General features: G+C 55.9%; 10 protein-coding genes across 10 annotated transcripts; 6 read left to right on the top strand and 4 right to left on the bottom strand.

Annotated features, from left to right (window-relative positions):
• The first annotated feature begins 415 nt into the window (after positions 1 to 415).
• On the top strand, positions 416 to 2,052 carry FA10DRAFT_264637 (hypothetical protein). Its single transcript, XM_025520728.1, has 2 exons — positions 416 to 981; positions 1,053 to 2,052. The coding sequence occupies exons 1-2, from the start codon at positions 726 to 728 to the stop codon at positions 1,916 to 1,918; spliced, it is 1,122 nt and encodes a 373-aa protein (XP_025381243.1). The 5' UTR covers positions 416 to 725; the 3' UTR covers positions 1,919 to 2,052.
• Positions 1,958 to 2,551, bottom strand: FA10DRAFT_299365 (hypothetical protein). Its single transcript, XM_025524713.1, has 2 exons — positions 2,378 to 2,551; positions 1,958 to 2,312 (listed from the first exon to the last, which is right to left on the bottom strand). The coding sequence occupies exons 1-2, from the start codon at positions 2,498 to 2,500 to the stop codon at positions 2,052 to 2,054; spliced, it is 384 nt and encodes a 127-aa protein (XP_025381242.1). The 5' UTR covers positions 2,501 to 2,551; the 3' UTR covers positions 1,958 to 2,051.
• An 868-nt stretch (positions 2,552 to 3,419) lies between these two features.
• Positions 3,420 to 6,914, top strand: FA10DRAFT_283651 (hypothetical protein; the record flags this gene model as incomplete). The annotated part of the gene is made up of 1 exon (XM_025523858.1): positions 3,420 to 6,914. One exon carries the CDS (start codon positions 3,420 to 3,422, stop codon positions 6,912 to 6,914), a length of 3,495 nt encoding a protein of 1,164 aa, XP_025381241.1.
• A 225-nt stretch (positions 6,915 to 7,139) lies between these two features.
• On the top strand, positions 7,140 to 8,255 carry FA10DRAFT_248571 (siroheme synthase middle domains-like protein). Its single transcript, XM_025519494.1, has 2 exons — positions 7,140 to 7,310; positions 7,387 to 8,255. The coding sequence occupies exons 1-2, from the start codon at positions 7,205 to 7,207 to the stop codon at positions 8,166 to 8,168; spliced, it is 888 nt and encodes a 295-aa protein (XP_025381240.1). The 5' UTR covers positions 7,140 to 7,204; the 3' UTR covers positions 8,169 to 8,255.
• A 92-nt stretch (positions 8,256 to 8,347) lies between these two features.
• On the top strand, positions 8,348 to 13,688 carry FA10DRAFT_264633 (hypothetical protein). Its single transcript, XM_025520727.1, has 6 exons — positions 8,348 to 9,226; positions 9,287 to 9,366; positions 9,431 to 9,481; positions 9,541 to 9,927; positions 9,985 to 13,020; positions 13,076 to 13,688. The coding sequence occupies exons 1-6, from the start codon at positions 8,407 to 8,409 to the stop codon at positions 13,511 to 13,513; spliced, it is 4,812 nt and encodes a 1,603-aa protein (XP_025381239.1). The 5' UTR covers positions 8,348 to 8,406; the 3' UTR covers positions 13,514 to 13,688.
• Positions 13,671 to 14,936, bottom strand: FA10DRAFT_264632 (hypothetical protein). The gene is made up of 4 exons (XM_025520726.1): positions 14,827 to 14,936; positions 14,364 to 14,525; positions 13,860 to 14,302; positions 13,671 to 13,795 (listed from the first exon to the last, which is right to left on the bottom strand). The coding sequence occupies exons 1-4, from the start codon at positions 14,907 to 14,909 to the stop codon at positions 13,779 to 13,781; spliced, it is 705 nt and encodes a 234-aa protein (XP_025381238.1). The 5' UTR covers positions 14,910 to 14,936; the 3' UTR covers positions 13,671 to 13,778.
• Positions 14,937 to 15,082: 146 nt separating this feature from the next.
• On the bottom strand, positions 15,083 to 16,226 carry FA10DRAFT_283647 (hypothetical protein; the record flags this gene model as incomplete). Its single annotated transcript, XM_025523857.1, has 6 exons — positions 15,083 to 15,163; positions 15,239 to 15,311; positions 15,369 to 15,510; positions 15,596 to 15,982; positions 16,046 to 16,088; positions 16,158 to 16,226. 6 exons carry the CDS (start codon positions 16,224 to 16,226, stop codon positions 15,083 to 15,085), a joined length of 795 nt encoding a protein of 264 aa, XP_025381237.1.
• Positions 16,227 to 16,600: 374 nt separating this feature from the next.
• FA10DRAFT_264630 (hypothetical protein) lies at positions 16,601 to 19,606 on the top strand. The gene has a single exon (XM_025520725.1). The coding sequence runs from the start codon at positions 16,634 to 16,636 to the stop codon at positions 19,490 to 19,492; it is 2,859 nt and encodes a 952-aa protein (XP_025381236.1). The 5' UTR covers positions 16,601 to 16,633; the 3' UTR covers positions 19,493 to 19,606.
• On the bottom strand, positions 19,547 to 21,862 carry FA10DRAFT_264629 (hypothetical protein). Its single transcript, XM_025520724.1, has 5 exons — positions 21,452 to 21,862; positions 21,121 to 21,388; positions 20,827 to 21,063; positions 20,631 to 20,768; positions 19,547 to 20,566 (listed from the first exon to the last, which is right to left on the bottom strand). The coding sequence occupies exons 1-5, from the start codon at positions 21,784 to 21,786 to the stop codon at positions 19,589 to 19,591; spliced, it is 1,956 nt and encodes a 651-aa protein (XP_025381235.1). The 5' UTR covers positions 21,787 to 21,862; the 3' UTR covers positions 19,547 to 19,588.
• Positions 21,863 to 22,530: 668 nt separating this feature from the next.
• On the top strand, positions 22,531 to 24,826 carry FA10DRAFT_283644 (acyl-CoA N-acyltransferase; the record flags this gene model as incomplete). The annotated part of the gene is made up of 5 exons (XM_025523856.1): positions 22,531 to 22,625; positions 22,690 to 23,317; positions 23,373 to 23,462; positions 23,514 to 23,654; positions 23,726 to 24,826. The coding sequence occupies 5 exons, from the start codon at positions 22,531 to 22,533 to the stop codon at positions 24,824 to 24,826; spliced, it is 2,055 nt and encodes a 684-aa protein (XP_025381234.1).
• Between the last annotated feature and the right edge of the window lie 112 nt (positions 24,827 to 24,938).

Here is a 24,938-nt window from a genome sequence, read left to right as displayed (position 1 = left end):
CCACTGCCGATGCACAACAGCAACAAGGTCGAGGAAACAGTTTCCTTGCGCCTGTCTCGCCAAATTTCATGTATACTTCGTATTGAATATTCTCCACGTAGCGAGGACTGGCCAGCTGTTAAGTGCAGGCCATGGGAAGGCTCTTTATCCAGGCTGGCCAGCATTGCTTCCAGCCAGGCGATCGTTTTTTGTTGTCGATTGAGCAAACGCAGCCCGAGAAGGGTGCAGAATGAAAATTCGATCGGGCAAACCACGGAGCAGGAGCTAGTTTAGAGCTGTAGTGTAGTCGTAGTGTAGTACTAGTAGTGTAGTGTAGTGTAGTGTGTACCGGACGCCAGACCGGGGCTCCACGGGTGTGAGATTTGGAATGAGGCAAAACGCTGGTTTGGGCAGGCGCATGTCTTGAACTTTATCTCTTCCCGTCTCTGTCCTCGCCTTCGTCTCAAGTGTGAGCCCTGCGTCACCTCGCTGGTCGTCGCCCCTCCTTCTTCTCCTTGCGTCTTTGATGGCGTTGCCCCGAGCGAAGGGTGACCACTATCGCTAGTGCTACAGCTACTAGAGTCGGCACCTAAATTGCGGACAGGTCAAGACAATCCTATTCCGAAAGTCGCGCTCGTGCCAACGTAAATAATCCATTACATCCCCCCAGACAAATAGTAGCAGTAGTCGCTGTGGTCGCAACGTACCATCACACGAAACAGAGCGACACAAACGAGCCTTTTCCAATGGCGCTGCCAAACAATGCCAGAGGCCAAATTCAGGCCCTCTTGGCAGAGGCGGAGCGGGCCTCGTCGTCGCTCTTCTCCAGCAATCGGCAGGGGAAAGACAGCAGCACGTTCCAACTCCTTCTCCACCCTCCTCTGCCTGCCATTCTCGCCCCACTCCCGGGTCTCTTCCGACTGCTGGCTTTTCTCGTCGTCGCGCCCGTCATCTTTGTCACGCTCGTCGACTTTGCGGGCTACGCAGTCTTCCGGACCCTGGGTGAGTGGGCAGCGAGGCCAGCGTCCAGGCCTCGAAATGGGCCTTGCTGCTGATTCCATCGGTCGCTTCAGGCTTTCGCAGAAGGAGGGTGCGCGTCAAGCAGCCACTGCTTCGCAGACGGAGCGACTCCCGTCCTGATGCGTCCAGCCCTCGCAAGTTCCCCACCGGCAACACATCGACACCAAGAACGCCAGGACCCGCGCCGCTCCTGCCGCCTGGCGCCTACGATGCTGAGGAATTGCTGCGACACCGCGCGAGGAGCGCTTCGTCGGGATCCCAGGCAGAGGCTGCCGAGGAGTGGACGAGGACGGGCGGCACCTTTGCAAGGGTCAGCACCGTGCGAGCGAGAGAGGCTGCCGCCGCTGCCGCAGCAGCAGCAGCCGCGGCGACAGAAACGAGGAAGGAGGGAGGAGGACAGCCTACGTCATTCTCAGCAGGAGAGAGCAGCAATCCTGTCTCGCCTCCCGATTCGCCCCGATCTCTATTTGCAAGGACAAAAGGTATCGGTGTCGAAGGCGCTCTTGGCTATTTTGACACCGATGCGGAAGACAGCGGCGCAGAGAGTGGGAGCAACAGTCCGGTGGTGATGAGGAGCACTGGCAGGAGGGGCCTCAAGAGCGACAAACTCGGCTTCACACCAATGGAAGGAACGGCGGCGACGAAGCAGCAGGCAGCAGTTGTGGCCGATCTTGAAGATCAGAACGTCCTCAACGTCTCGTTGTCAGGCACAGCAGCAGAAGGGTCCTCCAGGGGCAGCGGCGCTACATCGCCCTACTCATTCGTCGGCGGCTCAAATGAGCGTTCGCCCACATTCGGAGCAGACAGTAATTCATCTTGGATCGGCGTAGAAGCGGCACCGGCATTGGACAAGGACGCCTTCATGGCTGCTGCCGCTGACTTAGAACCCTTCCACAATGCCAGCAGCAGCGCGCAGTGATCTCGCACACGGAAGGAGAGCACGTCCTGTCAAATACGCCTGCATCTTTTCTTCTCTTGACTCATTTGAATTGAGATTCGACTCGATGATCATTAGCCTTGGGCGGACACGAGTTACTACTACACTACTGCCACTACTGCTCTTGCTGCTCGCTCTGCTTCGGGGTGACGGAGAGCACCGACGCAGAAGACCTGTACTTGTGGCCGGCCGTCTTGCCGGTCAAACCAGACTCCTTGGGCGCGCTGGAATCAACGCCGACCTTTTCCATCTTTCCCGGTACCAAGAAGTTCCAGGCCAGCGCAGCCAGGACCGTGCCGCCTACGATGATGGGCGCTAGTCGCGCCTGCACTGAGCCACGGCCTTCAGTCGACGGGCTGGACTCTGTTACTTTGTTCTTTTGCAGATAGGATCGCCATCAGCGAAGGCTTCCTGAGCTTGGACGATGAAAAAGAGACTTACTCCACCAAAGTTGCCGCTGGTGCTGCTTCCGCTTCCAGGAGCGGTGGCGTATGACCGTGTGAACGATGTTGCCGAGCGCCTCGTGGGCGCGACAGCACGCATGACGACTCGTGAGTAGCTCATATTCAAAGGTGATTTGAGGATCCGTTGTTCCTTCCAAATGTGCAAAGGAGTTGTCGTAATGGAGTAGGTTTTGTTCCTACCCTCGCTCAAGCCTTAACAGCTGACCCAAAAGGGAGGGTCTGCTTCATTGCATTATGGCAGCAATGAGGAAACATGACGGGCATGGAGGCCCGTGCGAGGTGCGGATATGTTTCCTGCAGTCACGTGGCGTCAGAGTCCTGCTTCATCTGCATCTTTCGGTCCCCTCGTCTATGCTCAGACCTCGCAGAGGAGAGAGCACAGCATCGTCATCGACGCGCGAAAGGAGTTACTGTTTGCAGAAGGCTCTCTCACTGCCGTGTTGGTCCACTGCCGAGATCAAACACAGATTGTGGACTGTCTCACAGTGAGCTTGTGAGGAGCTGGGAGCTAGACGCAGATACGGACAACATCAAATCTGTCACGCGGCAAGTAATCCGTCACGGAACTAAGGCCTTTTGATTTTTGGACGCGTCTCCGTGCCTTCGTCGACCCCTTGCTTCGCGAACCCCTTTGATCAATGCTCGTCCATCCCGCGCTCGCTCGTTGCTTGCAGCTAGGCTCGCCCACTTGACGAGACCCGTGCGCAGGGTTCCTTGTATACCCACAAGATGCACCGAATCGACGCGATGATCATGATTGTCTTTTTTTCCTTTCCTTTCCGTTCGCGTCCCTCGCAAGCCTGCTCGTGGCTATCAGACGTCTCCCCTTTGCTCTCCTTCTCATCACCCGCTCCCCACTCGTCGAGTCCTCCCTGCTGGCATCGAGGCTTGATTCCCACCTTTATCACACGCTCCCTCTCTCACCCACTCATTCGTTGACAGTACCCAGTCTTTCTAGCATACCTTTCTCGACGCGAAAACCACATACGATACCAACCCCTCCAGGACAAGTGAATACCATGACGCGTCCGTCGCTCGACCGGACGGCCTCCAAACGGGAAAAGGTCAACGCCGTGTCAAAGGCAAGCCTGGCCATGTTCAACCCGGCCTACGCGATGGGCATCGAGTCGGGACCCACCTGGCTCGACGAACACGAGAGCATGTCCGAAACCCACGACTACCCCGAGGCCACGCCGGAGCTCGAGGCGTTTGCGGACGCGGATGGCGATCAGGACGAGACAGATCTTATCGACTTGCCCGTACAGCCGCGAAGCCATGGTCACGCCCATACCAAGTCCGTCTTTGAAGACGACGGGTGGGCGCCCTCCCCCACGTCATCTACCTTTTCCGGCTCGTCGGCTTCTTCTGCTTCACCGACATTCGGCGAGGCCGCTGGTCTTAGTCGAAATAGCACCGTCAAACTTCGCAAGCAGCCTGGGCGAAGCGGGTCCAACGCCAGCTCCAACTCCCTCTCACGATTTTTTTCCTGGAAGCGTGCACAAAACGGAAGCAGCAACATGCATGGCATCAAGATCACAAAGCATGGCGGCGCCGTCTCGACTTCGCCCTTGATGAGGACGCTTGATGACCAGCCCAGGAGTGCGCCTCCTCACATTGAGTCATTCGAGGCTGCGCAATGCTACGCCTACCAGCTCAATGGTCCCTCATCACTGCCCGGTACGCCGCTTGAGGCGACTCAAAATCTGCCTGCGCTTTCTTCCTCGTCCTCCTCGTCCTCCGCAAACTCGTCTTCTCCCCCGTCATCGATCTCAGGATTGGAAAGGCACGATGAAGACCGTAGCTTGGGCAGGAAACACAGCATGCCGTCTCTGCGTGAAGTGAGGAGCAAGAATGCCTGTCATTTGGGCAAGTCTTCGTTCTCCAGCTCCGCCAACGAACCCTTCTACTGGAGGGACGAGCACTTTGCCCCTCCGCCTCCCATGCCGGCTTCGGTCTCGCCTCGACTGGGAGGGGAGAGGATGTTGAGACAAGTCGGGAGCAACAGCAGCAACGGTAGCAACAGTAGTAGTAACGGAGGGAAGTCATCCACGATGACGGTTAGACCAATCAGCCGCATTTCGAGCGTCGGGAAGGGGGCCATTCGCAAATCGATGATGCCCCTTCAGCTCAACGAAGCAACGTCCTGCGCATCTCCAACGCTTCCATCCTCCTCTTCGCCCACGCCCAGCAACATGGCTGGCATCGGCATCAAGTCTCCCAAGTCTCCCAAGTCAACGAGCTCAAAGAGCCGAAAGCGCTTCGACCCCGTCAATTCACCAGAGATGCCAAGCTTGCCTTTGGGTGCCACGACCCTGGCCGAGGCAGTTGAGCAGGGACTTTTTGGAAACAAGACCTCCTCTTCAGCTGCGAAAACGAAGCAGAGCAAGGACGTGTCCACGCACTCTGAGAGCGCGACGAAGAATAAGACTGCTCCACAAGATAGCCACAGAATCCGGAGACGAAGTCGAAGCGTGGGTGCCCAAGAGGCTGCCACCGACATTGGACCACCTCGCTTCTCGACCATGTTTGGCTTGCCCGAGACCACGCACGAGCTGGATCTCGAAGCCATCCTGGCACCCTCGTCAACGCTCTCAAACAGCTCCGAGGACCTTGGTCTGGGCCTGCATGGCAAGGATGACATCTACGGCGGGGTCGTGTACGAGGAGCCTCAAAGCACCCAGGACAGGAGAACGCGCGAAGCGAGTAATGGGGGAGGCGAGACACCCAAGCTCGGCGAGACACTTGAAGACGGTAACAGTGATGACCACTGGGGCTCGCCGTCCGCCCTCGTCGCTCGCAGGGTCCAACTCAACCACGGTGGAAGTGTGGTGGGCGTCTCGAGCCCCAAGCTTGTCAGCCTCAGCAGCCCCAGAATGTCAGACTCTGCTCGACTCAGTCCTCAGTCTCACTCACCGTCCAAGCTCGGTGCAGCCGCCTCGTCTCTGGAACTCAAAAGCTCGCAAGAGGGTCGATGTCCTCGTCCGGGACTCCAACCGCAACCTGTTCTTGTCAACGTCATGCCACCAACGCCAGACCTCGGCGCGGGTGAGGAGGACACGTTTGAAGGCGAAACGCCCAGCCCTTCGGTCCTGCGAACCGCTCGTCAAGAGGATCAACCCGACTACGACGACGAAGAGGAAGAGGAAGAAGACGAGGAAGTTCGGGAAGAAGAAGCGTACAGTCAGATGCTCGAAGAGCAGCATGATCCATGGCAGGAGGAACAGTCCACGAGGAATCGGTCTCAAAGCGGCTTCTCGACGAGCACGACTAGTGATGGTTCGTCTTCGAGTTCTTTGGGACTCAGCTTCGATGCGACACTGTCGCAGGACGAGGACGAGTACGAGCCTTTTGGATTTGCCAGAAGCTTGTCGAGCTCGAGCCTGGCCAGCAGTGTGGACTCGGATGCTTCGGAGAACGAGTCGGCGCAGATCATGGTTGCCAGCTCAGCCAGCGCAACATTTGAAAAGGCCACTTTCTTGGGCGGCGCCAGCCCCTCATCTTCCAGCGGTGGCGGTAGCAACAGCAGCAGCGGCAGCAGCGTTTCGCCAACAAGCGCCGCTCCATCGCCGTGGAGCTCTTCTTCGACCTCAACCTCCTCATTCTCTTCGGGGCCATCGTCTGTGAGCAGCAGCAGTAGCAGCAGTAATAGCGGCACGAACAAGCGTGCGAGCAGGGTCGGACTATCGACGCTCAGCTCCGGTCAAAGTCTCGCCAGCGTCATGACGACTTCGACGAGCATCCTCGATTTCGGCATGGATGGTCTCGGCCTTACGTCGTTTGGCAATGAGCTGGACATGAGGGAACTTACTGAAAAGGCAGCCAAAAGGCGAAGCTCGGATCTCTTCTCGCCCGCAGAAATCAGAGGCCTTGCTTCCCAGGCCGAAGACGAAGACGACTGCGACACGCCTCGCCTTTCTGGTGGCAATCGATTCGAAAGTTCCAATGCCACGACACAAATGAAGTTGGCAGGCATTCAGCCCACGCGGCCGCTGCAACTGCGCAAGAACCAGCTTGGCGGCCAGGACTTCAAATCGTCGCCGGCACAGCAGGGCAATGTCCTCTCGACGCCCTCGAGCTATCGGATCCCACGAGGCCAGAGCGCCTCTTCACCACATCTAGAATTGGACCTAAGCCTACCCCTTGACCTTGACGATCTGGGGCTGGGCCTCGGTCTGCCAAGCATCAAGGGCAGCGCAATTCGTAAGTCGAGGCAGCCTTCGATTATCTCGCCGCCCAAACCGCCAAAGTCGGCTGCACGCAGACGACCACAACAAGCCCCTCCCATGAAGCGCACGACGTCTGCCCCGGAGCCTGATCCTTGCCGTCGCTCTTCTTTAGAGCCCAAGACGCCTCCGCGTCCGTCCGCGACCACCCTTCAGAACCCACCAGCAGGCTCATTCGAAGCTGCTTTTGGCCTAGGTCTCGGTCTGGCACTTGATCTCAGCGAAAATTCGACCGCCCCATCTCCACCAAAGAATAGCAGACCTCCATCCGCTGTGGGCTTTGCTCTTTGAACTCCTCTTTCCTGTACCTTGCAATAAGTCTCCCTCTCGTCCTTTGAAGAAGTCTAATCTCTGTATCCCTCCTCCTGTCATCGCTCTGTGTCAATGTCCATGTATCTTTTTTGCTGAAGCTGGAAATGAACAAAAACAAGCGGAGAGGAAAAAGCATGCATTCTGGTAGGAAAGCCGTGCAGCCAACGGGGAAGCGGCCTTTTCTAAACCAAGAATAAATTTTTAAAGATAAGCTCACGGACGACGACGACGACGACGACGACAACGTACGCCCAAGGAAGGAAGCCAGAATGGCGGAAAAGTACCCAAAGATATGCCCTGGGGGCGGGCTCATCATCGCTTGGCAGCTCAAAGGAAAGAAGGTTCTCTTGGTTGGCGGTGGAAATGTGGCAGCTGGTGAGTGCTCGAGCATACATGAGAAATCTGGCTTTCTCACTGCACCGAGATCGCTGATGTTTCTCCCTCCAACAAGGTCGACTGGTCAACGTGAAAGACGCTGATGCGCATCTGACTGTCATGTGCCCGCACTCTGGCCTGGGCGCCGAGATGAAGCACCGCATCTTCGAGGAGAAGGTCGTCGACGCCTACCTCGACCAGACCTTTTCAGTCGAAAACGGCGATGCTCTCGTCGAGGGCTACGACATGATCCTGACGGCCATTGACGATAGCGACCTCTCTCGCTCCATCTGCGAGCTGGCTCGTCGGCACAAGATCCCAGTCAATGTCGCGGATGTGCCGCCCGAATGCGACTTCTACTTTGGCAGCCTGATCAGGAGGGGCCCACTGCAGGTCATGGTATCCACCGGCGGCAAGGGGCCCAGGATCGCCGCGTCGACGCGAGCGACAATCGAGCGGGCTCTACCAGAGAACATCGGCCCGGCCATCGAGAAAGTCGGTCAGCTTAGAGCGATGCTGCGCAAGAGGGCTCCGGACCAGAAGCAGGGTCCAAAGAGAATGAGGTGGATGATCGACGTCTGCGATGCATGGACGGTGGACGAGCTAGCGACGATGACGCCCCACGAGATGGATCAAATCCTCGAAGGGTGGGAGGCAGGCAAGATAAAAAACGCTCGTCAGGTTAGGGGATGGGCCTGGTGGGCCGCCCCAAGCTGGCAAGGAAGCAAAAAGGCCCTCTTCGGCACTTGCCCCGTCGTGGGCTATCCTTCGCCTTGGTCAGCAGGGATCGGAGGTGCCTTCGCGGGCGCTGCTGCTGCTACTGTATTCTTCGCGGCAACGAGTCGCCTGCGCAGGTAGACTAAGCTTTCACTCTTCATTTCCCTTGTACCATCATCATCATCTTCCTTTTCTTCAGCACCATGTCCAATGAGAAATGGCCGTGATTTACATAAGCGCACCGCGCGGCCCGTGCACAAAAAAAGGACTTTGACCAACACCTTCGAACCTCTCTCTATTTCTTGGTCTTGGCTCAGCGCGCCTGAAAACGGAGGAGGAGGATCAGCTTGGCGTTTGGGACGGTGGCGCGATGGCCAGGATGCAGACCAGACGCAGCACCGGCGGGTCGGTGGCCCAGTCCACGGATACAGGGCCTAAAGCATATCCCTCCAGCACAAGCTCGAGCTCCAAAGATGTCAGCATCGAAGAGCAGCCGGCAGACGACGAGGGACCGATCCCGCTCTACCATCTCGACCTGGCCCTCAGCGACGAGCATTTCCAGGCGGAAAGCTTCACATACCTTCGTGAAAGTTTTGCGCAATGGTTTCCCGACGCAGAGCCAGCCATGCCGGACTTGTCTTGGTCCGATTATCCACGGAACGTGAGCGAAGCTGAAGCGTGGAAGATGGTCAAAGAGGCCGAGACACGCCATCCGGAGCTCAAGAACATGGCATACAGCGCTGCAGACAGCATGGACGTGAGCGAGGACGAGGAGGAGCGTGAGGAACTGCTAGATCGGGAAAATGGGGCGCAGATCTTGGCAGATCGCGCAAGGGTGAGGCAAGAGCGCAGGGAAAAGGCTGTCAAGGAAGCACGGGCAAGGGAACGCGCCTTGTATGACGAGGACCTTAGGGGAACATCTGGAGTAAAATCAGGGCCACCCAAGATAGCCAGCTCCTCCTCACCGCTGGCCAAGACAACAACGACACCGTCGTCGAAGAAGAGGAAGTCGGAAGCAATCGCAACCGGCAGCAGCTATACCCTTGACTGCGAGCTGGTGGAGGACAAGAAGGACCGAATGCTGTGCATCGTCATTTTTCCGCCGGTGGATGTTGCGAGGAACTTCATAACTCCCAAGTTCAAGTTTGGCTCTGTCGAGACCGAAGCCTATCACCAAAGGCTGAAGAGCCTGACTCAAGGTAGGTGACTTTCCACCTCTGTTTCTCTACCGGATGCTGAGTTCTGATCGCACTGTGCAGGTCGATTTGCGAATGCTAGCGAAAAAGACATAGAGGACCTGAAGCTCACCTCCAGGTGCGGCATGGTTGTCGGCAGAATTGTGAGAAGACCTCTTTCGTGCTCTATTAGGCTGCCTCACTTGCTAAATCTCGTCGCTGCAACAGAATCTCAGTCAGATCAAAGGCTTGTCAATCGCAAGCGATGCATACTCACGGGTGCGTGTGCTTCCGGTTGAGGTCATCTCTTCACCCATGCTGAAGTCGGACGTGACTAGGACGTCCTCACCTTTCAAGGAGGAACTATGACGCTACGAGCGCCATTCATGCCTCATGAAAACATCACAGGCCCCAAAAGCCAGACACCTGAAGGCCGAGCGGTTCCTCGTCGCATTGATGCCGGTCTATCTGTAACGCCGAAGCTACAATGGCGTGACTTGGTCACTTGGAAGCACTGGGACTATTGCCCACTTCCCTTTGCCCCGCCGCCAGAAATCTTTGCAAGACTGCAAGTGGACCTCTGTCTCAGCAACAACGCCTTTCAGTACGGCACAGAAGAAGAAGACGATGGCTTTGTCGATGAGGTATACGGACGTATCGGCCGGGGCAAGAAGCTCGTCACTGCCGCCAAGGCTATTAGCAAGCTTATCAGTGATGCTGTGACGGTGAGCATTCTTTGCATTCTTGAAAGCTGTGAATGAGAGCTTATTCCCACTTCACAGCATCCAAATGGCCTCGTGGAAATCAATCCAGACGACCAGACGTACTTCTCAAGATTTCCGAAGACATTCTACAGACAAGATTCCGCACCGCTTGGCATTCGCGGACATCCTGTCAAGGGGAAAGTCAAGCGACGGGAAATTGACACCAACGAGAGCGAGGACCCGTTATCACTGCCGTTTGACAACACCCTCCAGAGCACTCTGGAGGCATGTCGTCCAGACCCCAACTATCCAATGAGGGAGCCGAGCGATGCTATCATCACACCGCTGATGCCATTTCAGAAGCAGGCGCTGGCGTGGATGCTGAGCAAGGAGACGTGCGTCGACGAAGACAGAGGCCTGCTTCTGCCCCAGTGGTTTCCTCTGAGGTCCAGGAAGTCCGTCGGCGGAACAAGCCCCGCCCCGCGAGCCAAAAGGGCTAAATTGTCCGTCAATGAAAATCAGCAAGCAGTGGAAGCGAACGGGGTCGAGGTGGTAGAAGCGCGCCCTACCTCCTTCTACTTTGATATGACGACTGGTATGACGACCAAGAAGCGCTACGAATGCAGGGACATAGAGGCCGGCGGCTGCCTGTGCGACACTATGGGTCTTGGAAAGTCCATTGTTGTGCTCGCAGCCATTGCTACCAATCCCTGGACGCCCGACCAGCTTGATCGCTCTCGATCTGCCGAGCTCATCTCCAAGCTCAGAAGCTCCAACAACAAGCCATTTACGACGCCAGCCACGCTCCTCATCGTTCCCACTGCACTTGTAGAGCAATGGCTGGACGAAACTCGAAAACACTGGCGCAGTCCGAGCAACAGGGATGTTGTGCGGTGGCGTCGCGGTCGCACGCTCCCGTGGAGTGCCAAGGAAGATAGGGCCAGGATTCGCCGGAAAGCGCGTGAGATACTCTGCAATGCTGACATCGTCATTGCTACGTACGAAGACCTTCGATGGGAGCTGCAAGAATCCAAGAAAAGCAGCAAGCACAGCGACGTGAGGGCCATCTCACCGCTTTTGGAGGTCAAGTGGCACCGGATTATCCTTGATGAGGCCCAGATGGTGTCGACAAGCAATGGTCATGCAGCTGAGATGGTCAATTCGCTCTGGAGGTCTATCGGATGGATCGTAACCTCCACGCCATTCTCTCGCTCACTAGAAGATCTCTTTGGCCTGTACACCTTTCTCGACTCAGACCTCGCTTCCAAGAAGGTCTTTCAGGAGGTGCTTGCGAATCCTTTCCGACAAGGCGATCCTGAGGCGATTCGAAGGGTGCGCCGGGCTCTGCCCAAGATCATGTGGCGCCACGATCGTCGGCACGTCGAGGAACAGCTCAATCTGCCTCCCAACACCACGATAGACCTCGAATTGGAGATGACAGGTCTAGAAAGGGCAATTTACGAGCGCGAGTACAAACACATCCAGGCACAGTACACTCACCAACTCGTCCGTGGACGTTCGAGCATTGATCAGACTGGCTTCTGGTCATTGAGACAGCTTATTTCTCACCCGCAGCTATCTCAATCTCTTGGTTATGGCGCGGGAAGCAAGAGAGCTACGTTTGAGCAGCTCTTCGATAGGCTCCTGACAAAGAGCAATGCAGAGCTTCACAGTCGTCGAATGGAGGTCGTCTCGCTGATCCTGACGCTGGCGTATGGACACCATGCGCGGCAAGAGGAAAAGAAGAAACGAATGTGGAAGGGCGGCCCCGCGGTCTGGAGTCAGAGAGAGATTGAGAAAAATTTGCGAGAGGCCCGCACTGTCTGCAGTCAGATTATCGATGCACAACAGGAGCAAGGGAGATCAAAAGCGTCGAATGGTACAAAAACGACTGGTGATGACGACGAATACGATGCTGGGAAGTTGAGCTCGATCATGCGCCCACGAGAAGCGCTGTACTGGTGCGACTCTCTCCTTGGAGAAGAGCCCGAGCATATGCCTAAGCTGGATCCCGAGAGAATGACGAAACTCTTTTTCGACAAGGAGGTCGTTGAAGGGGCTAAGATCGACAAAGAAGACACCAGATATCATCCAATGACGAGAGAAGATGTGGGCGAAGACGAAGAAATCGACTCCGAGGCAGAAGCGATGGCTGTGTCGATGTCAACAGCTCGTTCGAAATCCAGAACCAAAGCAAGAGCCAATGAACCTTCGGGATCTACGTCGAATGCAAGGGGTACTGAAGGAGAGTTTGTTCCGACTATAATCAAGCAACGCCTCCGTGGTGGCAAGGTGCGCAAGGGCCTGGAGGAGAAGTTCTGGCATTTGGTGCCAAAGACGAAGCTGGAGACATCATTGAGCCAGTTGACAGCGGCTAAGCAGCTTCTAGCAAAGGCTGAAAGAGAGCATCTCTACCTACGGAACCGTATGCAGGACGAGATTGGTCACCACGACCAGAAGCATCCAGAGGGCGAGACAGTTGGAGAAGGCGAAGAAGAGGCAGAGCAGACGGGTCGGTCCTGCATCGTATGCATGGATGCGATTCTCGTTCCCGGCATGCTGCCATGCCTACACTCGGCTTGCTACGAATGCCTCGTCCAGTGCTGGAAGTCGGCGAGGGAAAATGGCTACGACTCAATCCTTGACCGTGGCATGGGTGGTGACCAGTCGGAGTTCGCAAAGAAAGCTAGATGCCCCTTCTGCCGTGCGCCCTTTAGCAGGAGCGACATCACCGAGGTCATCGCCGTGGCACCTTCGAACACAGATGGCAGCAATGATGTCGATGACGATGCTGCCGGGTTTGGAGCCAAGATCTCAGGCCTCGTTCGCGACATTCGAAAGAGGAGAGAGGAAGACCCCAAAGTGAAGATTGTGGTCTTCAGTATGTTCAAGAAGTACCTCTCCTTCGTTTCAGAGGCACTGCTGGGCCTCTCGAAACCAATTGTCAGCGTCGCGTTCAGCGGGCTGCCCGAGCTACAAGCAAACGCCCTGGCGCAATTTAGGGACGATGACGGTATCGTCGTCATGCTCGTTCCGATGCGTCAATCGGAGGGTGCAGCCGGCCTTACACTGACCATGGCATCAGTCGCTTACTTCCTGGAGCCTAGTCTCGACGTGAGTTGCTTCTAGATTAGATTGCGCGGTAATGCTGACAAACTCTGGGTGACAGCCGGGACTGGAGCAGCAAGCCTCAGGACGACTGAATCGGATTGGTCAACAGGGCTCCAAGACGACGAACATCCGTCTGATCGTCAAGGACACCATTGAGCCGAGGATTGTCGAGATTGCCAGGCGTCGCTTGCAAGAGGACGTACAGAAAGGCGGGGCGAGTGGGGCTTTTGCTTCTTCCAACGATCGAGGCGAGGGCAGCAGCCAACGAGCAGCAGCAACGATACTAGAGCAAGGAGCTGACGGCGGGATGGGCAATCACCTAACGGAAGATGAACTTGCATATGTGTTTGACGTAGACGTGTCCGCAGCGAAGGAGAAGCGCAGGCAAGAACTAGAAGAGGCTAGAGAGGCCAACAGGACCGCGAGAGAGAACAGGATGGCAAGAGAAGATCCTCCCGGATTCAGGAATCCCGACGATGAGGTCGAGGATCCGTGAAGGATCTTGCGTTATCCCTTCGTCTCTCTTCGAAGAGGACAGAAGGACTTTTTGAAAGGAGACGCCCAACTCCGCAAAGCAGACTCTACCACAACCAATGTACAGTACTGTACAGGAGAAAGCTTACCTACTCACCCCGCAATCAGACAAGAGTCAACTATATGACTAGGGGCTGAAGTGCTTCTTTTAAGTTCCACGTCAATCAAAATTGAGAGAGACGGTGAAGACAGGGCGTCTGCGGTCATTGAACAGACAGTCCTTCTATTTAGAGCTTCTGCATGGCTGCAAACAAAGAAGAATCTAGTCAGTAAAGGGACCGATGGGAGAGCGACATGAGAAGACTCACCAGCCACGTCGCTGCTCTGAACGTAGTCCTCGATCTCCTGGATCTGCTCTTGGAGCTCATCAATGGAGACCTTGTCATCCTCGACGACGAGGGTGAACTGGATCATGTAGACGCCGTAGCCGACAGGAACCTTCTTGGATGCGCCCCAGACGAGGCCGTCCTTCTCAATGGCACGGACCTCCTTCTCCATAGCATCGAGGTCCGTCTCATCATCCCAGGGCTTGACCTGGAGCGTGACGACCGACTTGGCAATGGTCTTGCCCTTCACCTTCTCCTTCTCGGCACGCTTCCGGTTGTACTCGGCAACGCGCTCGGCCTTGATACGCTCGGCCTCGGCGTCCTCCTCCTCGTCGGAGCCAAAGAGGTCGACGTCGTCATCGTCGTCGTCCGCCGTGGCGGCAGCAGCGGCAGCGGGGGTGGTGATAGTCGAGCCTTGCGCAGGGCTGATGAGATAAGAAGTCAGGATGATGCGAAGTTATGATGGAGAGAGCGCAGGAAACTCACGCAAGGAGAGCGGCAGCTCGGGCCTTGTCGCCAGTGAGGTTGGGGTGCTCGGCCTCGTACGAAGCAATGTGCTGGAACCAGCGAGCGACGTGAGGGTACTTCTCGGCGTCGGGAGCCTTGCACTTGTCGAAGACGGCAACGTCAGCCTGCGAGGGCGAGTGGCTGCATATAGGAGAAAGGGGTGTGTAAGCTTGGGAACATATTCGCTATTTGGTATTCGCTCCTTGCACCGTTCCCCTCCGCCCCTCGCACATTATCGTACTTTCGTTCTCTTCACAACGGAAGACTTCCTTTCACATCAGATAGCTTGGAAAAGTATGGTTTCGTCAAAGCAAAAAAGGCGCGGGGTCTTAAGCCGCTGGGCTCGGAAACACGGACCAAAGCGTAGTGTTCATCATATGTGCATCTCTCCTCCCAATTTCTCGGTCCCTGCTGAGCGTCGAGGCCGTAAATCAAGACTCACCCGTCAATGTACGAGCGAGTGCTCAAGTACTTCTCGAGGGTCGAGAGACCAGTGTCGGCAGAGAAGTCGGGAAGGCTAGCCATTTTTCGTGAGAGAGAGAGTGATTGAGTAGATGGGCTGAAAGTGACGAGAAGAAGATGAGGAAAAAAAGCTTTCAAGGTGGCGAGACAGCACACGTGTTGAAAATTTCACGTGGGCGTAGCACGGAGCGCACACACCATGCCTGACTCGAAATGATTGTGATGCTCATAGCTATTCATTCCTGCAGCAAGCTGAGCTGGGCACCTTGATCGGCAACAAGCCATTCCAGGTCGAGCTCAGTGAGGAAAGATTGCATCTAGGAGAACGGAAGAGCGAAAATGAGTCAGCGAAGCGAGGCGAGGAAGTGATTGCAGACACTTGACAAATTCACCATTGACTGTCTTCGACTCGCCTCGGACCGTGCCATGTCTGTCCAAAGACGGTCATCTTTGATCTTGAGAAGCCTGTGGAAAGATACATTCTCAGCAAGTATTCTGCGCAGGAATCGACATTGGGCGCACTTGGAGTGAAAGTGTGCAACAGCGCTGCCATTGTACCCTTCGCCTTGTTCTGCGGGCGGGACGGAATCCTGGGCCGGATTTGCAGGGGGGATATGAAGCGGCCGGTCTTTCGCGCCACTGAAGGCTGCGACACGGAGGATCCCTGTGGGCAATAGGGATGTACCGCGTCGAAAGTAGCAAGAAGTGAGCTTAGAAAGAGCAGGGCAAAAGGGTACTAGCAAACACACCAATGCTCCCGATTGCGTCCAAACGATCTGCGTCGCTTACGCATTGGAACTCGCCGCATTGTTTCTGCCACTTTGCCTCTTCGTCCTCGCCCACCTTGGCTGCTCGTCTCTTCTCTTCCTTGCTCCACGAGGTACTGTCGACGATGTGATAGATGCACTGCACTTGCTCAGCGTTGACGAGACCGCCTGCCAAGAAAGGCTCAAAGAAGTCCGAGAGAACAGTCTTTGCCGTCGTTGGGCCCGTGGCTGAATTTTGAGGAAGGTACTTTGCATCGCAGAGGTCGTGAAAGAGTGCACCAAGCTCGAGAACAATCGGGTCAATGGTGCCTACATGCGCCAGTGATGGACACCTCGATAGTGACAGCGCCATGAGGCGAACTCTGTGGACTTCGGGCTCTCTGGCATGTCAACGAGGCGCTCTCTAGGCTTCTTAGGATCGCTACATCTCACCATGGTGCCAATCATGCGAGGGGTCATTGTCCTCCATTCGCGCCTATTAGGGAAGACTTCATAGGTAAGCCAACAAACACCTCCTGCTGGTTGCGAAATCTATGATACGGACCTTGACGAGCTCCTCGGCTCTCTCGATTACATCGATCAACCCCACTTCCTCCGTCTCGTCCCCGCTCATCGTCACTTTCTGGTGATGGTTGTTGGTCTTGCCAACGACGCGTTTTCATTTGGAAGAAGTGCGTTCGCTTGACGCGCGCCGAATTTCCGAAAACCAGCGATCGAGAAGGATCAAACCATAGCAGGAGAATGTGCTACATGCTTCTTACCATTCTTGCCTCAGAACTGGATTTGAAGAGCCTCGTAATGTCAGACAGAGCTCTCCTGTAGTTCGCCCTGGGAACAAAAAGAGAGGAAAGGAGACCGAGAATGACAATGGCTTGTGTCAATGCGAGGTTTGACCGGCTTTAATCGATGTCCGCGGCAAAGCCCGATAACTGCCACATTATATGATAATGCCTGCCAAAAGTGGAGTGGCGCGATCAGACTTCCAATCCTTCCCTCCTTCATTGCTTCGACGGCATTGCAATGGCTCGGGATAAAAGGGAGTCGGACTTGGAGGCACAGCCTCCGACCAGATCACCGACGCAGGCGGAGGCGGATGATGAGGACCTGCAGCAGCAACAGCAGGACGATGACGATGGCGTAAGGGTGTTCAACACTCGAGGCAGGCCCGACCTCGTCTTTCAACAATCCTATCTTGTTGGCGAGCGCACCAATTCCATGTCACTGGCAGAGCAAGATGGTCAGTCGCCGAAGAAGAGAAGGAGCCTGATTCCGAGCTTGGGCTCGATTGACGACCGGCTGCTCAAGAGGCAAGGCACAAGCTCCGAGGGTCCAAAGTCACCCCCACTTCTGTCGAGGCGGAGTCGATCACAAAAGAGATCGGATACGATTGGCGACAGGCGTGCATCAGAGCAGAAGGTGCCTGGATTGCAGAATGAGGAGCAGACGGATACACCCGTTGCTGCGACGGCGACTGGAGGGCCGGATGGGCAACGAGAGGGAGGACGGCTTCAGCCTCTCAAGAGCAGAGTGGCAGACCTGCACGCTCTGCATCCACATCTGGCAAACTCGGTCCCGTCTCGTCCTCTGCTTCCGATCGTCGCTTTTCCTAACCAGGGCATCGGAAAGATGTCCGAGTACGACCTGGACGCGCCCATCTGGTCAAGACAGCCATACAAGATCATGTATTATGTCTACTTTGGCCTCTCCATCGGTCTCGTCTTCCTTCCGTGGTTCGCCTTCATCTCGCTCTTCCCAAGCCGACGAGCGAGGCCAACTTGGACTTGGAAAAAGTCGACTTTGGTCAAGCTGTACCGGCATGGAACCAGGCTGACTTTCCGCACACATACGTCCCTCTCTCGTGACCTGACGAAAGAGGTGCCTCACAGCAAGACGCTTCGGTGCAAGTTCGTTTGGGTTAAAGCCTTGGAGGACTCCAGTGTGCGAGGCGAGGTGAGAAAGGCCATGCACGTCCAAGGTCTCAAGCCCGCACGCACTTGTGGTTTCTGGTACGGGGAGAGGGATGGAGGTGGGGGTGTGGGCCAAAGGGCAACAAAGGGCGAAAAGGTCGTCTACCACCTCCACGGCGGCGCCTACTGGATCGGGACGGCTCACGAAAAAGATGTGACTTCGGCTGTCAATGTTCAGCTTCTCAAAGCTCTCGATGGACTGTACTCCTCGCGGGTACATGCGTCCAACAATGGCAATCTTGTCACGCCAGAGAATGGCAAAGGCCCCCCACCAAGCCCTCACCCCCCGCAGGGAGGTCCTGCACCCAACACGTCAACGGGCGGTCACTGCAAACGATCGTTCTCCCTCGACTATCGGCTCTGCGTACCCGGAAGGCCGGAGGTAGGAAGCTACCCCGCTGCTCTTCTCGACGCTCTAGCGGGCTACCGATACCTGGTCGGCGAGTGCGGCTTCGAGCCTGAAAATATTGTCGTCGCAGGCGACAGCGCAGGTGGAAACTTGGCACTGGCTATGTGTCGCTATCTTCGAGACGAAGGCATCGATGGAATGCCCGGCGCGATGCTCCTACTGTCTCCTTGGGCCGACACCTCGCGCTCCCATTCGGGACCAACAAATGCGCCAAACAAACTCAGCACCTCCGTCATCAACAATTACTGCGACATCATCAGCCCTTCGGTATCCTTTCGGAACACGGCCGTGGGCGCTTTGCTCGGCAAGCTGCCAGCGAGAGAGACGTACCGTAATCCTTACCTCTCTTCTATTTCACTGCAGCTCAGCCCTGACAAGGGAGGTTCGGGGCCTGACTGGGGCTTTCGAGGATTTCCCAAGAAGATCTACGTGTCCACTGGCACAGCAGAGATCTCGCACGATCAGCACTTGACTCTAGCGCACCGTCTCGCGGGTGGAACCCGAAGGCGAGTGCCTCTCTTGGTCGGCTGTGAGGCCAGCAGGCACGAGGATCCGTATGAGATGGCCGCAAGGTTATGCTATCCGAGACCAGAGGAACATGAGGTCACACTGTGGCCAAGCGCTCAGAATACGCCCCTGGGCACCCCGCTGGGCCCGCCCAAGGGGGGCGGGATGGAGCTCATGAAGAGCAAGAGCGGGGTAGAGGAGGAGCAACCGGCCGTGTACCGGTCCATGAAGGCTACCCCCTTCAAGAGAGGACCTAGCAGGTTGAACCCCGCCTCACAAGCTGCGGGCAGTCAAGAGGAACAAGATGCGCAACAATGGAAACGATCAGAGCAGGTTGACGATGAGACCGCGTCGCCGGAAGGAGCCTTCAAAAACACAGCCAATGCGACAGCGTCGAATCCAGCCGCGGGCGAGGGGAGCCCTCTGATCGAGGGTGAGGTCCGCGAAGCCGATCAGCAGAAAGGTTCTCGTGTAACGCATGGGCAGGCCTTTTCGTTAGAAGAGCAACAACGAGAGAGGGACATAGAGGATAGTAAGAAAGCTCATTCATCCGCTTCTTCCTCCTCGTCGAGATCTTTCAATAAGCTCGCAGGGAAGCCGAACGGGAAAGATGAAACGGGCAAGAACGAACGTCCCTCTCACCACTTGACAGCGTACCCGTCTACTTCGGCTTTTGTAAACATGGAAGATGAGAAGCACAACGGACAGAACCGGCGCTATCGATTTGTCAGCCAGCTCGGCAACGACAAACACGAAGAGGAATGCAATAATCAGCATGCCGCAGGTGAGACTCGTGCCAACGGCCACGGTGCTGCCAATGGCAAGGAAGAGTCATACTTTGACGTGGGCGGCGAGGACCGCGTCGTGATCCTCGACGAGTGTCTGGACGGGATTCACGACTTTACGCTCTTTGACTGGTTTGAGCCCGAGCGCTCCACTACATGGTCAAGAATTGCACGATGGCTGGATCAGGATCATAGCTCGTTTTCCGGCTAGATGCTCTTGCTGCTCTTAACACCTTTTTATCACTCTCGCACACATCACTTGTAGAAGTCAATCATTTTGTCGCTTTGCATGCACCAGAATCTAGCATCAGTCTGTCGCTCCGCTCTCTGTGTAGATTCGGTCGACGAATCGCTTCCAAACACCACGCTTCTTGCGTTTGCCGCTGCCAGCTGACGCCGCCAGCTCCCTTCCCCACTCGAGCACGTGGTCCACCGTGATGCTCGGCAGGCCGTACTCTGTCCATCGCTTGATGTGCTTCCTCGCCTTCCTCCCTCGCCACCACGACTGCCACGATGTGCGAGAGGCCGAGACGTCCGGCGAGTCGAGTCCGAGCCTATCCAGCTGCTTCTGCAGAAGAGCCTTGGGCACGGGAACATGCGCATTAGGTCCTGTCCCTTCCTCACGAAATTCGCTCCAGAGCGTCTTTGCGTTGTAGGTCGTATACTCTAGCTGATATTCCACGCCCTTTTCCTCGCTTGGCCCTTGATCCTCTCTATTGGCCCGATCAATGTCCAAAATCCACTGGCTGTAGCCCAGCATCGTCCGATAGCCATTTTTCCGCGCTGGAGAATCCTCAGCAACGTGCCGAGGAAGGTGAGCGTTTTTCTTGTGCTTTTTCTTGCCGTGCTTTGGCCGACGGTGGCTCCTTTGAATCTTCACTTTTTGTGGAAGAGAGGTACAGGCTGCATCTTCCTCATCGTCTCCTCCAAGCTCTTCCTCGGAATCGATTGACGCTTGCTCATTGGACAGTGGGATTGCCGGTGGGGATGGGTCTCGGGTCGCATTGTATGTCCAGACACGCACAGCGGGATAGTAAGTGGGTACGACGCTTGGCGCAACAAAGAAGGGCATGTATGCGTCCAGATTGGCCTTCTGGCGAGTCGGAATGCTGTCAAATTCTTTTTGAAGATCTGACGCGAGCGTTTCGGCGTGGAAAGGTGGACGTTCGGTTGCTCTAGCGGTGCAAGAGTTGAACGCTTCGTCTTCGGTGGCGAGTGCCCCTTCTTCTTGGAGGAACCACGAATCTATATTCATATGACCGAAATGCTGACCAACGATGCTATCCTAAGTGGATCAAGCCGAAGGTAGTTAGCTCAGCGATGAGGCATGTGAAGAAGAAGCAATTCACCTGATAGCGAAGCACAATGTCGGTGTAGCGATCGTAGCAGTGGGGGAACAAGTTGCCAGCCGTAGGCGGAACATGGCCAATGAGGTGCGACTGGACGCTCGCATTTCGGAGCTCGATCAGCTTGCTTTCAAGCCAATCCTGCGGAGAAGAACGTCAATTGCGGGGCTGAAGGAGCCAGTGGTAGAGCAGGACTCACCAGATGTAAGGAGCCAGGGTCCTGCTTTCCTTTACATCCTCTAACGGCAGCGTTGTTGTCGTACCAGTAGAGGGTGTTGAGGCTAATGACGGCAAGCTCGCCTGGAATGACCTCGGTCGAAAAGTAACCCCCTTGTCGAAATGCGTCCCTTTCGCTTTCGGGAATGTGCTTGGACCATATCTCCTCAAATGCCTTTGTCATTTGATTTGGCCCGGGAAACATGATGTTGTGCGGGATCTGAGGGGGATTGGGCGTGTCAGGGCCTCATCAGCTTGCCTCTCCGCATCCACCCACGATATCATTGTTGCCGACGCTAGGCACAATGGGAACGCCAGGAAAACGTTTCTCAACCTCCTCCAGCGCCCAGCGATTATAGCCAAAGATTTCCTCGGCACTTCTGGGATGCGTAAAATCAATGTCGTGCCTCGCTGTATCGCCGGTCCAGAGGATAAAGTCGACGCCTTCTGAGTACACGTTGGCATCCTCTTCTGAAGGCACCATCCAGTTCCGAGCAAGCCAGTCGAGCGTAGCTATGACTAGTCTCGTGGGCGAGTCACACACGCTACAAAAGCCCGTATAGCGAGATCAGCAAGCAGCCAGTCTCTGCATCTGGGTCATCCCTAACCTAATGCCGGTTCCCCAGAATCCCGCTCGATTCTTGCGTTCCTTCTTCTTTTTCTTTTTCTTCTTCGTCATCGTTGTATCGTCATAGTCCTGGCACATCATTTGACCTTCTTGCGGAAATGCTTTGCTCTTGCCATGGCAGGCATCGTTGACGCTGGTCCCCGGCGTATAAAACTTGTCAGGGTGAATATCGGTGAAATGTAGAAATCTGCCATATAGTGGCCTCTCGGGGACGTTCGCAGGATCCGTCGACTGGAAGACGAGCTGGCCACGGTCTGCCGCCGCAGATGCTGCCTTGAGCGCCAGCAAGCCGAAGACCGATATTCGAGCAAGCATAGCGGTTCTATCGAAGACGGCGAGGGAGCGATGCTGCAGCCTGCAGAGGTCAATGCAGAAGGCGCATCACGTCAAGAGCTTCCAGTGGAGGTAGAAGGAGCAACAGCCACGTGTTGGACGCACCGATGTTTTCCGCTCAACCTTTTTACGCTTTTTTTTCTCGCATTCGAGCCGGAGGTTGTGGCACCCTCGCGGAAGAAAGAAAGTTGCGCTTTTGACGGTGGCGCCTCCAGCAAGCTCACAAGCGATCACAGTCGGGGCTTCCCAGTCCGTCTTCCTACCGCGATCTGCGAACATCGCCAATATCCCGACATCCGAGTAAGGAGCAAGAGACCCGAGCTGGCGTATCTCGGCGCATGAGTATAGATTGAGAGCCCAAGCGCGTCGCGAGGACGGTCACTTTTCCGACCAATGTCGCTGCACGATCCCCTCGCCCTTCCTAGGGAAGCAGCCGCCCAAAATGGTGCTAGTGTTCCCGGCCAGGATTCTATTGGACCATCGCGTGTCAGTCTTGAATCCACGAGGCAAAAGGGTCCTGAGACACCAAGACATACGGTGAGCAACTGGCACGGTAGCTTCCGTTGAATCTGCTTCCGTCGCTGGCGGGGCTGCCGCGGGGAGGGTCGATATAGTTGCTCACCCAAGTGTCCCTCTTGCCCTTCTCTTTTCCTCGTGCAGGCTTCTTCGTCACATAACCTCTCCCTCCAAGCTCCTGCTGCTCCGACTCATCAAGTCGGCGCCTCAATGGATTCTCCTCTACCGTCGCCTCTGACGGCCCAAGCTGGCAGCGAGACGTCTCGACGAACCAAGGAGAAGGTGGCGAAGCGCAACATTGACTAGTAAGTATTATACTCGATGCTCACTTTCCTCAATACTTTGCTGAAGCGGGAAGCACGGGAACAGTGTCATTCACGGCAGTTATGAGATAAAGACATGGTACCGTAGCCCATACGTCCTCGAGGATGACGAGACCACCTCGTCCTCTGCTTCGACGTCCAACGGCGCAACCTCGACAATGCACCGATCTGATTCTGCGACGAGGGGCAGACGTGGTGGCCGAGGCGGTCATCATCGTGGCGAGCCTCGCAGATCCGCGCTGGAGCGTGTTGCTTCGGCGACCAATGGTGGTGGGTCTCCTCATACCTCTGCCCAGGCCGGCATCGTGTCTGCGTCAGCGCCGGCAGTAAGTGGGATCGGAGGAGCCCTCTCGAATAGTGCGGCAGATGCACCGGCGCTGCAGGCCTCCGTCGACCACGCATCAATGCCAGCATCGTCCTTGCCCGCCTCTCCAACCGCCTCGAGCGTTTCAAGTGAGCCGATGCAGATACCCACGGCTGGCGCTGCGGACACCGCTGTTGCATCTACCCTCGCCCCGACACCTGCTCCATCCGTCATGAGCCCCGCTCCAACCGCGTCCTCAGCTCTTGTCAACGGTGCTCAGCAATCAGACGAGCCCCCAATCAAGAACCTGTGGGTGTGTGAAGGGTGCTTCAAGTACATGCGCACATACGCCGGCTATGCCGTTCACAAGGTGAGTCGATCAGGCTACACAGTCAGTGACATCTTCTAACGATATTGTGCTCTAGAAGGACTGCCGATACACTCACCCCCCAGGACGAAAGGCCTACCAGAGAGGAGCACTCATCATTTGGGAAGTTGATGGCGAAAAGGAAAAGGTGAGCGGATCACCATCTTCCCTTCCAGACCCAGGCTGACGCCCGTCGCAGCTTTATTGTCAAAATCTGTCCTTGTTCGGCAAGCTTTTCATCGACCACAAGACTATCTACTTTGACGTTGAGCCATTCATGTTCTACGTCTTGACCGAGGCCACCAGCCAATTTGACCACGTCATCGGCTACTTTTCCAAGGTGAGCGACACACACGTTCGAGAATCTGCTCTGACGAGGCAACGCTCACGCACGAAATCGCCATATCGCAGGAAAAGATTTCTTACGATGACTACAACCTCGCTTGCATCATTACGTTCCCGCCATATCAGAAGCGAAACTACGGCACACTCATGATCGAGTTCAGCTACTACCTCTCTTCCTTGACGGAGGTTGCTGGAACGCCCGAGCGACCGCTGTCTGATCTTGGCTTCAAGGGCTATGTCTCGTTTTGGTCTGCTGTTGTACTGCGAACGCTGGCATTGGCCTACAACGATACGGCTCCGGACATCAGTCCGCTTCTGCTTCCGTCGACATACAATGCATCTGCAACTCGTCACGGGGGCAAGCTGCACGCGCAAAATGCCAGCAACCAGCAAGCCTTAGCAAAAGAGCGACAGCGACGTGCCTGCGTTCGCATCCGCAGCATCCTTCTCGGCTTAGCAACGGCTCATCACGACGGACCGTTTGCCACCAAGAGGCTCTTTTCCAGCGTCGACGACGGTGAAGAGGAAGCGCAACGGGCAAAAAAGGCAAGGCGAGCCTCCAAGGGCTGGGCTGGTGAGGTGCCACGAATGTCCTCGCTTTCCAAACTGGCCGCTGCTGGTTCTTCTTCTTCCCCGTCCATCTCGACCCCTTTGGGAAAAGGCCATGAGTCGACAGACAAGGTGGAGCGTCGGACGCCAGATCGAACACCTGCTGGAGAGAGTCTTATGGATACGAGTCCATTGTCGGCTACGAGCACGACTCGAGAAACAAATGGCGAAGTTGTGCGACGCGCGACGTTGGAAGAGGAATACATCCAGCAAGACGCAAGGCTAGACCCAGATTCGGACTGGACCGGCTATGAGTTCTCGCAGGAGCGTTTGGCCACTGCCACATCGATGAGGACAGAAGACGTGGCGTTTGCGCTGGCGGAGCTGGGCCTGCTTTGGTTGAGGAAAAAGAAGGATGGAGAAGGCAGCGATAAAGGGAGTGGCGGAGCTGGAAGCACGCTTGGAAATCAAGGGCCGACGATTGTCATCAGCCGCGAGGCTGTTCGCGCTGCGATTCGCGCCAAGAAGCTTAAGGTGCCTATTCTCGATGAGACGTACATCCTTATTGACTACCGGGCCGAATGGAAACGGCAAAAAGCAACAACAGAATCGTCATAAGTAGTGCAAGCAGACTTGGTAATCAATGCTCCTCCTACGCAGCACATTCAAGCAAGACAGTTTGCCAACATTTGTACGATAGGAGATCTCTCTTTCTCTCTCTTTCTCTCTC

This window comes from Acaromyces ingoldii (genome assembly GCF_003144295.1).
Source record: "Acaromyces ingoldii strain MCA 4198 unplaced genomic scaffold FA10scaffold_1, whole genome shotgun sequence".
Taxonomy (NCBI): Eukaryota; Fungi; Basidiomycota; class Exobasidiomycetes; order Exobasidiales; family Cryptobasidiaceae; genus Acaromyces; species Acaromyces ingoldii.
The sequence above is the reverse complement of the archived record's forward strand: the minus strand, read 5'-3'. Positions and strand labels throughout refer to the sequence as shown.